General features: G+C 33.9%; 1 protein-coding gene across 2 annotated transcripts in view; it reads right to left on the bottom strand.

The window, feature by feature from the left end:
* The window catches only part of LOC108364012 (uncharacterized), a 31860-nt gene extending 20735 nt beyond the window's left edge, over positions 1–11125 (bottom strand). For both annotated transcript variants that reach the window (XM_017617555.1, XM_017617554.1), the window contains exon 1: positions 10325–11125. In XM_017617555.1, coding sequence (XP_017473044.1) covers positions 10325–10330 — 6 coding nt within the window. In that variant the 5' untranslated portion in view covers positions 10331–11125. The remainder of the gene's footprint in view (positions 1–10324) is intronic.
* Between the last annotated feature and the right edge of the window lie 924 nt (positions 11126–12049).

Below are 12049 nucleotides of genomic sequence, written 5' to 3'. Positions count from 1 at the left end.
TAATAAGCCACAATAACATTGACAAATACAAAAAAAAAAATTATGTATTTAAAAAAATGCCATGTTGAAACAAACTTAATGACTATTTTTATTGAAGTAGTGATTCGCGTATTTTTTAATGCCCAAGATTGCCATTAAAAATTTAGTAAATTATTGCCTAGTGGAAATTCGGCATAATACGCAGCTCTCCTACGATAACATAAAATCTTTGCGGAAACCTGCGACATTTGCTACACAGTTGTGTCAAATGTCACTTTACACCGGCGCAGCAGTTGCTAATGGCCAAAACGATCCACGTCTTACAGCCAGCATAGTAACAAAAGCGGTCTTGCTGTTAATAAAATACGAAAATATTGCAACATCAAGTTAACACACCCGAAATGAGTAAATACATAAATAAGTGAAAGTGAAATGACGAACGGACAAAAAAACAAACAGACAGAGCAAATGCAACTGTACCTACGAGTGCGAATTGCTAGCTAAATCGATGAGCGTGTAAATTGCCAGACAAATGGAAGTGTAGACAAACAGAGAGGGCCAACAAGCATTGTTCACTTCCCACATTTGGGTTGAGTAATAAATGGAATGTAATGGATAAATAAAAATATGTATGTATGTGGGAATAGTTTTTGTATTGATCTCTTTGAATCCAAATATTTAGTAAATATTATTAACATTGACATTTTCTGCTGCAGGGCGTGATTGAGCTTATTGCTTTAAATATTTTGCATTGAATGTTTTTAACTATCTTTAAGGTTTTAAATTTATTCAAGGGGATTAATAGCGTATAAGGAAGTTATATTAATATAATAGGTCGCGCTCCGCTCAATTTTTTATTAATACTCGGTTTAGAGTCGGTTGTAACACTCTCTTTGCCCATTTGCCACAGAAAAAGTAATCATCTAACGACATTGAGAATTACAGGAAACATCGCACTGAAGCTAATTTGCTCAGAGTTAAAAGGAATACATTTTTTCATTATATAAAAAGTTTCACAACTTCATAAATTTTCAATTGCGAACATTATTTATGTGGAAGAAAATAACTGGCACTGTCCAAGAAAAATTGAAAGTTCCTCAGTAGTTTGTAGCCACTTCAAACCTGCACTTTAATAATGTACTAATGGTGTTTCCTTTTCTCGAAAAAAATTTCACCTTCTTATGTGTTAATATTATCAGAGTGCAATATTTTATGGAGCACGCAATATGCATGTAAAGATGCTGAGAAAAGAACACGAAAACTTGACAGCCATGGCGCAGGGCAGAATGAAAGCAAAATTATGTCGTTCACAATTCCACAGTTTACACATAAATTATTTAAAATCTCCTCTAACAATTTTTTGTTTAAATTTGAGCATATATAAGGAGGTAACAAGTTTCCTCTCCTAATGTGAGCAAAATTAAATACTGTCTGTTTACTTTTACATACCAAATTTGCCACGTAGGGAGAAATTACACACAAAGTGTTCAAAATTGAGTAAATATGAGCACTTGTGATTTATTACTTGCAAAAAAATATATTTTTACTTACAAAATATTTGTAATTTTAAAAATTTCATATGCATATTTATGTATATATTTTAAACCCCTCATGTTCAAAATCAAATCTTGAACATCATATGCGTATATTTCCGCAGATTCTGGTTGACAAATAAACACTTTTCAGTAGTAGTTTTACATGCACTTTATAGAGTGTAGATAAGTACGTATGGTTATTTTTTTTTGTGAAGTGGACCAGAAACCGATCTATTCGAAAAAATCCTATATATCGTCCGATTTGCTTGAAATTTAGTAGGAACCATTTTCCTAGATTAACATATAAGATCCATATTTGCTTCTAATACGTTCCATTTTGCGTAAAATTTGGCGCGTAGGCAGCTTACTGCCTGGATTAACATATACTTCTTTCTTATAGGTGGACCAGGAACCGATCCATTCCCATTTGCTTGAAATTCGGTACACGTATTATAGATATACATAGAATAGAATTTAATTTCCTAATATGAAAAATAACAAAGCTGTTGAAGCTTACTAGATATTGAAGTACGGTAGAAAGACATTCGTGAGATTCTTTTATGCAGAATATGCCCGCTCTTCCTACTAAAATTACACAAGAAGGGCGACCCTGACGCATGCGCCAACCACCACAGGATCCGCCTCTTAATTGTCCCACATAAGGTCTTATCGAGCGTATTACGATATGGAAACGAGCTGTCTGGAAGTTACTTATCAGTGTGCCCATAGACTTCGAGAATGCTCTATGTACCAGGTATTCATCGTACACCAAATATTGGAAAAACCCATGATAATAGAATCGACCCCGACACTATATATTTATCGATTTTAAGGCCATTTTCCGAAAGATGAAAAGAAGTTGCCTTAATGCCGGGTTCTCTAAATTTCGTATTCCCGCGAACCTACTAACAAGTTTGTGTAAGCAAACGGTAGCAATATCACCAACTCCGTCAGGAATGGGATTGGCCTCTTTGAGGAATTTGATATCTAACAAAGTTTCAGAGAGGCCGGCATTCTGTCGTGTAGAATTTTTTACAGGATCGTAGTAGGTTCAATAACTATTTAGACAATGAAAACATTCGATGAGGCGGCTATTTAAGTGTTTGAGGGAAACATTTTACATAACATTTGCGGGTCTTTGGGAGATGGCAACGGCGAATACCGCAGACTATGGAACGACGAACTGAATGAGATTTACAAAGGCATAGGCATAGTCAAGTGAAACATAATACAGTGCCTCTGCTGGCTCTATAATATTGTTCGAACGGACGCGGACGCTCCAGCTCTGAAAATATACAACTCGGAGCCCGCTGGTAGTAGCAGAGGCATAAAAGGAAAGGTGGTGAAGAAATTGGCTTCACTTGGCAATTCGATACAGAAGAGAAACGACATGCGTGCTTTATTGAACTCGGTTGTATCATCGGAAAAGAAGAAAAAGGGGAAGTTTCACCGTAATCAGGAGAATGCTGCATTTGAAATTGAATATTTACTCTTCATTGCCAATAAACGGACTCCAGAGGGATTGTCGATGGCCATTTTTTCAAATAGATAAAGGTAAAGATTAAACGTTTATCCGGCAAGACCTTGGCGTAAGCTTTGACAGGCAAAGTGGCACAATCATTTTTGATTAAGGGGCATCCGAAATGAGTGCTCATTGTTCAAGCCTCCCGGCTATGGCATGAAATGGACTTTTACGCATTCTTTAATTTCTATATCGTTTTTTATAACAAACAATCTTTTAATCCAAACGGTAGTTTAACAAGGGCGCCCGAATATACAAATACTTTTATTTATACACAAGTGGAAGCCAATATTTTCGACCTCACCTATTACAGCACAGCGAATTTGATTAAAAGCATAATCGCCGAATTCATGATCTACACACTTACTTACATACAATGGAAAATATATGATTCGATCGCTATGCTCAATTATATAATAACAGAAACTTGTGCGGACATGCAACCAAACAATAACAACAAAACCGAAAAAATAAGTCAACGAAAACAAACAACTTTCGAATAAGAGTAAGAGAGAGATGGAGATGTGGAATAAAAATTAAAAAGTAAAAAAAAAAAATATTTTAAATTATCAACACGGAAAAGATAGATAAATAAATAAAAGCCAAAAAGTGATGAGTAGAGAAAAAAACCAAACAAAGCAAAGAAAACAAGTTTTCGTGGGCACCAAGTGGCTATGGAGCAAGTAGTAGACAAACCGAGTAGATACATATTCGCACATTTCTCTTGCACTTGCGAAGCTAAGGAGAATGCAAAGCAGTTAGTCGAGAGGAAGGCTGTAAAAAACGCAAGAGTTTTAACCTAACATGCTTTTGAGCTATAAAAAATAGCGACAAATAGATATAAGCGAAATGCAAGAAAAGTGCAAGTAATGGGAAAAGTACTAAATTTTCTGAAAGAGTAAATGAAAAACTTGGCATGCACTTGAACTTGTTGCGGCTGCGCGTTGCACTTGAATGGCGAACGCCGGCGCAAATATTTGCGCAAAATTCAGCGTATTTGTTTGCTTGCTTACGAGCGAGCTTTTTATTGGAGTTTATTTATTTGCTGTGTAATTTTTAAAATGGCTATTGTCGTAATGGGAACAAATTGGAAGCATATTACAGTTGAAGTCACACCATAGGAGCGGCAGTGTTATGAGCAACTTGCAAGCTCTGTAGGAGTACAATACGTTAAAGTTGAGTTTTTTGAAGGTACTATCAAATCCGACAGACACTCTCCTCCTCTCTAAAATTACTTACTTACTGGACTCTGCAACGAAATAAAAGGCATTAATGAACATTTTTATTTGAAATGCAGCCATTGAGCGTTGGAACCTTTGTACACGATTATCGGCATACATATAGCCGCCCAGTTCATAGTTGTATTAAAAAACCCTAAGCGCCGGTCATGAAATTTGCCTGCCTATTAAATAAAAATCTTGTTCTCAAGAAGGATGTTTGAAGGGCAGATCAATTTTAAAATCTACTTGATACTCGATGCTTTTGTCTGCCCATTCTCTACAAACAACGCTGATGGTTGGCAACGCGCGAACAGCGACATAATGTTGGCAGTCAGAGTTTGGAATTGAAAACAGACATCTTACTTGGTATTAAGGGAGTAAGTGCACTTTCCCTATAGATGACTTTGTTCACCAGCCTCAGTCATGGCTGATTGAAGTTGCGCAGGATAATTACCTTTTAAATTTGAATCCTCAAAAGGCCTTTCTAGGGGTTTTGTGATACAAGGAATCTGAATTTGCCATTAATTTTTTCCCAAACACGGCCGCTGGCTGCGCTATGATGCAAAACAAAGGGGAGGAATGAATATGTTAAATGTTAAGCTTTCTTATGCACCTTTCATTAGACACCAATATTGTGATAACTATTTTAAATAATGATGTTTTCAAATATTTTTAATTTTTATATAGGAGGCAACTCTGTTTAGAAATATCTATGGACTAAATCTTTTTTTTCTCATATAATTTTTTCTTGATGGCCATACTATAATATTTTATTTAACTTATATATGTCTATATAGGCTGATACTCGGTTTTGCCAAACCGGTTTGCACCGTTTTTTTTTTTGATATCTGTAGGAGATTTTTTTGAAATCTTGATTTTTCTAATATCAAATAAGCAGGATTTTTTTTTGTCGAACTATCCGGTTTTTTTATTTCTTACAAATCTTTACCTCTCAATAAAAGTTTTGATTTTTTCGAGGTTTTCAAGGCTTCCTCCAGTTTAAGGGAAACAATAGTTTTAAAATTTTATTTTCGGTTCTTAGGAGATGAACAGAATATCATATTTGATTCCAATACATAAATGTTTTGTGTTTAAACGTTTTTTGTTTGACCGAGCTTCTCCTCCAATTCGTATTCCATTTCGTGATGTTGTGACCCAAATTGAGAGATCTACACTTTTACTCCTCCTCCGAAAAAGGTTTTTACGGCAAAGGTACACTCAGAGGTTTGCCATTGTCTGCCCAGAAGCGCTATTTGGTCCTCTCGAGTGACAGTAAGCACCTCTTTGCACCCGTAAACGGTGGGAAGAGCACTACTCAGAACCGAAAAAAGTCGGGGAAAAATGCAATGAAGTATAAAAGTTAAAATAAGACCAACTCTGGACTTTTATTTATTTTACTTTTGATCTAAAAAAACTTATTTTGCTCTTTTCTAAATGAAAACTATATTTACCGTTAATAGTTTTATTATAATTTTTGGTCATGACTTCATATAACGTTTTCTCTGTATGCATATAACGTTTTCTCTCCAATTGCAATTTTTCGAATAACTTTGAAACCGGTTTTGGAAAAACAGCGAATAGTCGAACGCCGTATTATGTGCAAGTACTTATGTATGTATGTGCATGAAAATTCATACCAAACTGCTTTTCGTATTCTTGATAAGTGGCCAGCCCATCAAAAGAACAGGCGCAAATTGAAGAGAGGGCTAAATTTAAAAAAAATAAGTTAGTCGGTTTTTTCGAATCAGTCTAATGTATATCTATATACCTACTAGTGAGCCCGCGCACAGTGCCGCCTAAGTGGGCAAAAATGGAAAAATTCGTTATCTGCAATGTGAACGTGTTTGGCATTTTTGTAACGACAATTTATCCACTAAAAAGAATTAAATAGACATTTACCTGAAAAATTAATTATATGCCGCCAGGAAGCCAGTAAAGTCATATATGTAATACTCCTATATTGGCAGTAAGAGCTAGTACCGTCCGAAAACACTACAGTACAGATATATCAATAAGCACGTACGAAAGAAAAGAAGTATTACATATATGAGTAAAGTCGACAAATTTTATACTAACAATTTTAATAAGAGCATAGTTATGCATAAGCTCCTCACAGAAAAAAATGTCAAAAATACATTCTTATATATAGACAGTGCAAAATTACAGGAATTAAAATTTTGGAATAAAATTAAACACAGGTGTTCCAAAAAAAAAACAATTTTTTTAAAAAAAATTTCAAAAAATGCTAAATTTTAATTGAGTGGATATATAAAAATAGGTTATTTTTTATTATTTTATTAAATAGTACCCGTTTTTAGCTTTCAAAGGAAGAAATAAAAACCTGCCCATTTTGTGCACTTTCTGAAGGAATGCGGTTTTCGCTAATGCATAAAATAATTTTTTCAGTTTTTGTCAGTGCCTTGAGATCTGCACGATTCGTTCCATTTTCAAAAATGAAGTGTCAGATTAAAAAGCTTGACCTTTGGACAATATAAGGTTTATTTTTTTTTAAGAGTTGCCACCTGTTAAAAAATTAGATTGTTAAAAAATTAGATTACATTTTTTTTATAAGTTAAATGAATTGTTAAGAGATGGGTATCAATCGAGATGTGTATCAGCTTCATGTAGAGAGTTGCCACCTGTTTAAATAATCAAATTCCACTTGAATTAAAGGAATTAGGTAATTGAAATAGATATGTATCACCATAAGGGAGTCAGACGAAAGAGGATTAAGAAGGTCTTAGCTTAAAAATATTACGAATAGAGTTTCCACCTGTTTGTAAAGTCGAATTTAGTTAAACTAAAATAATAATTACGTCAAACCATAGGATTTCGCCATTGTATTTGTTATTCTATTACAAATACATACATTGTCAACCCGTGATTTGTTCTGATTACATTCCCTTTAAATTACTGGGCTCTTAAATTAGCTCAGGAGTGTTTTTGCTCTCCAATTATTTCTTGCTAAATATGTAAAATTTTTTCATTTGTCTGATACTCATATTGATATACATATTTCAGTTACCTTATTCCCTTAATTAAAGTGAATTTGATTTTTTAAACATGTGGCAACCCTTCTACGTGTCATTTAGACGTAAAGTATTTTCAAAACTAGTTCAATTGATACCTATATTGTAATATCGAATTCATTTAACTTATTAAATAATTTTAATAAAATTTGTAACAGGTGGAAACACTTTTCAAAAACAAAAAACTTTATTGCACATCTATGGGCCAAGCGCTGTCATTTGATGCCTAACTTTTGAAAATAGAACGAACTATATGTACATACCTATGTGAAAGCCACAAGAACCACAAGAACAATAATTTTAAACTTCAAACTGCATTTACAGTGAAAGTGTGACAGTTATCCCAAAACGGATTGCATTTTTGAATTTAGCATCCCCAGTTTTACTAAGAAGCGAATTTTTATTTAAATCCGTCCATAATTCCATTTTTGCCCACATTTTATATGGAAGGGAAGCACTGTGCCGCGTGGCGCTAAAACGCCCAAAAATGAATTTAAAAAAGTTAAAAATATTCCAAATGTTAGTCAGAGTTATAAGCGATCTGATCGCCATATTTCATTTAAAACCGTGCAGCCGTTTCTGAGTGAAGAGAGGTCTCACGAAGTGCAGGTTTTTAATTACATCAAATTTCAAATCACCTTTCACCGATAAAAAAGAGTTCTTTATTAAAAAAATAAGACTACACGCTAAGGTTTTAAATAATTTCACCTCCCATTCGAAAGAACTGTGCAAATTTAAAGACCATCAAAACAAATGCTTCAGTATGTACTTAGTAAGATCGATATGACATTTCGAAAAGGTGGTAAGCCTAATCATAGCCTTTTTCAAATTAAAGCTGTCATAAATCTCTTTCGATTGACATCCATATCTTAATATTTCATAAAACTTTTATATATATAAGTATACTAAATTCGACTTTTCAAACAGGTGACAATGCTCTTCAAAAGTATTTTCATACAAAAATCTCTTTCGTCTGACATTGCGATGTACTTGTATTTCAATAAACTGAGGAACTTGGTCGAATTTAATTGTTAAAACACGTGGCAACCCTCCTTAATAAATCTCAGAAATAAAGAGTTTTCAAACCCCTTTCAATTGATACCCATATTTTAATAATTCATTTAATTTTGTAAATATTTTGAATTTAATTTATTAAACTGGTGGCTTCCCTCCTCCAGTACCTCAAAAATATTCTTGCTATTCAAACTAAAGATTTCTTAACATTCTTTCGTTTGACATCCAAATTGTGATGTTTCATATAACTCGTGTTTAACTTAACTAAATTCGACATTTCAAGCAGGTGGCAACCCTCTTCAAAATATTTTAAAACTACTACCTTCTAAAAACCCTTTTGTTTGTCACCCATATCGTGATACATATTTCTCTTTCCCAATTCCCTTATTAGAATTGAATTCGATTTTTAAACAGGTGGCAACCCTCCTATAGTTAAGTTAAGAAACAAAGCTTTTCAGAACCATTTCGATTGAAACCCGATTTGTAATAATTGATTTATTTTTTTAAATAATTTGAATATAATTTTTCAAAGGGTGGCAACTCTTTTCAAAAATGTAAAGTAAGCAGCATAAGCCTTTTAATTTGACAGGCGATTTTGGTGCGGATATGAGGGCATTGACTATTAATTATTTGAAATAAAACCAGTTTGCATATCTACATGCCAAACGCTTTAATGTGACACCCCGTTTTTGAAAATCGAGCGAACGGTTCAGATCTTTTGTGTGCGTATAATGTAAAAACAACCGAACCGATTTGAATGAAATTTTAATGGATTGTAGGGAAGTAGTCTCTTCTCGACTTAGTTTGTTTGCTCGGTAGACAAAAAACTCGAAAATGGCTTCACCGATTGGAGCAAATTGCTGTTTATTTATTAGCCATAGTACTCGGATGGTTTAAAAATGAAAACGCTTAAGTATTCAGCTCTCAAGAAAAGCAAAAATTCTGTATAAAAATTATATAAAAAATATCTATTCTTATGTCAAGTTGTGTCACAAGGAAACTCATGTTTGCAACAGAAATATATGCCCGTTCCATTATTTCGTAAGGAAAGAAATATATATGGAAAAATAATATGCCAAAATTCCTTGCACTACTTTTCGCACACACGATATAATAGTAATTTTTTCCTGACTATTTTCTTAAGACCTGGATACTACTTAAGCTTTATAGAGTTGCCACCAGTTTGGAAAATTAAATTTAATTGATACGACAAATTCGATATTCCAATATTTCTATTAAACTAAAGAGGTTTGAGAAAAACTATTGTCGAGAATAGTTTTCAGGCGGGTTGCCACCTGTATTTTAACTAAATTGGTAGAATAAACTAAATACTAAGATATGGGTGTCAACCGAAAGGTCTTTTAGAAATATTTGATTTAGAAATATTTAAATTAAATGAGAGATTACAAGATTGCTATGCCTTAAAAGTATTTTTGTGTTGTTCCTCCATCTGCATAGCTAAAGGCAGCTGAAGCCTTATTTTAAATTAAATTGGATGTAATATTATGTGCCTCAGAAAAAGAAGCACTTACAATTTTTTCGCATATGTTTGCATGCATTTTCACTTTTAGCAAACAAATCAGTTTTTCGTGGTTGCAATTAAATCTTATTTATTTTATTTGCTTTATCTTTACATATATCTTAACAGAGGCCAACAGCTGAGCCTACAGCTCAATATGGCTTTTTCAAAAGATGGCGAATACAATTTTTTTTTTGAATCCGCAGGCGACATCATGAACTGCATACTTTCACTGTTTTAGCACTGAGCTTGCAGATTTTTTTTTTACTAATTTCTTTTACTTTTCTTTTTCAAAACACATTTGCTGCAACCACATATGTGCATATGTATGTATGTATGTTTGTTTATAAATATGTGAATGCAATTTGAATGCACGCTTTATGGTTAAACATTTTTGACTGCATTTTATTTAATTTCGAATTTTCTGCATGCGTGCCACACAAACACTCATTCATTTAAGATCAAACACTCGCTTAACGAAATTACCTGCTCACTTGTCAACTCACCTTCATTTTGTTAGTTTTTATTTATTGTTTATTTTTCAGCTTCCAGCTAGTAAAAGTGATCTTCGATCCACAGCCACTATCGAATATTTTATCCTAAAAGAGCAACTCTTTTCGCAGCGAGTTGGTTTGATCAATGCAAATACGTCACTTGAAGTTATGCGTTCAGCGCGAACCAAGCAATGTCACAACAACAACAAGAAAAAGCCCCAAACTGAATGTCGTAATAAAATGTATGTATGTTGAAACTGTTTAGCACAGGCGACGTGCGTTGTGGCCGGTAACAAAATCACTTTTACTTGCAGCCGTTCGAATGGATTGAATGTCGACCGAAACCGCTGTCCAAATATGCAATATATGTATTTGTAATAGCGGCTGATTGGTATGCTGTTTGTTATTGTTTTAGTGTTTTTGTGGCTACAAATTAACGTTTTATTATTTTTATTGCTATCGACTGGAAGTGCGTTTGTTTTAATATTCGTTTTTTCTCGGTTTTCGTTTCTTCCGTCGCTTTGCTCTTGCGCTTCTCTACGTTTCACTCAACTTTCTTTCCACATACAAATTTCGTGGCATATTTTTTGTTTTCGTACTCAATGCTACTTCGACACTTCGCAATGGTAACACTTTTTTTTTTAATTTATAACATCACTATTTTAAAGTGGAAAACCTTTTTTGCACTCTTCTTCTTGCCTTGTGGTATTTTAATTGCACATTGAAAACCGCGCGTTCACAAAAATTTTGCTGCTATTGCCGCTTTCTATGAGCTGTTGCTGCCTCGGCGTTTTCAACTAATCTGTCGTTCGCGTTTGCCGCGCCTGTGACTTTTAAAGTAAATGTTGCGTCTTTAGCCGGCAATGGTTACCTTCAACTCGCTCTCTTTGAGGATTTTTAGATTTGTGGCTTTGCGGCATTACAATTTTGTTGCTCTTGTTGCACGTCAGGGTACAAAGATTTAGCGTTTTGCCTCTCTGTTGCTCCAACTCACTCACTCACTATGTAGTTTGCACCCAACTAATTTGCTCTTAACTGCAGTGTTGTTATTATTTAATTATTTATTTATTTTTTACTTAAATACAAACAATTTGCTTTTCGTTTGTAAATTTTGCGTTGAATTTATTTCCTTGACGCGCCATAAGTGGGTTGATTGTGTTTAGATGTACATTTGATATCAGAATGTGGCAATAGTTTAATGGTTTAAATATGTAAGTAGGTGTTATTGTTGTTAAATGCTATGCATACTGTTTTTATTGTTTTATATTTTATTGCAATTTATGCTCTTGTAGCCAGCCAGCTTGCATTTGGTCTATGCAATTGATACTTAAACACTTGGGTCTCAGCGCAATGCATTATGGTCGGGAGGGAAAATAAAACGAAAGACTTAAGACACAAACCCGCGGTCGGTCATAGCATTTATAGGGAAACGACTGTTTGGCGTTGCTGATTTTTATGACTTCAGCAATTACTTTTTTGACAAGCGTAGGTGATTGGTGTGTAATTTCAAGTAGTCAAAAAAACGGTTAAATACATCTATGTTGGGGAATACTATGAAAAGTAATGAAGCGCTTTGCTGAGAATGTGTACATAAATATGTGTCAACAAATTGTTGAGGGCTGGCCGATTGTTTTCAAATTTTGATTTCGCTAACGTAGATGTATAAATGTTTGTGCTTGTTTTTGGATTTTCAGTATTTTGACTTTTTTTCAAACGCTGAAATTTCTAGAGTGCCAC

This window comes from Rhagoletis zephyria, unplaced genomic scaffold, assembly GCF_001687245.7.
Source record: "Rhagoletis zephyria isolate East Lansing unplaced genomic scaffold, Rhagoletis_zephyria_1.1 Rzeph_scaffold_01437, whole genome shotgun sequence".
NCBI lineage: Eukaryota > Metazoa > Arthropoda > Insecta > Diptera > Tephritidae > Rhagoletis > Rhagoletis zephyria.
The sequence above is the reverse complement of the archived record's forward strand: the minus strand, read 5'-3'. Positions and strand labels throughout refer to the sequence as shown.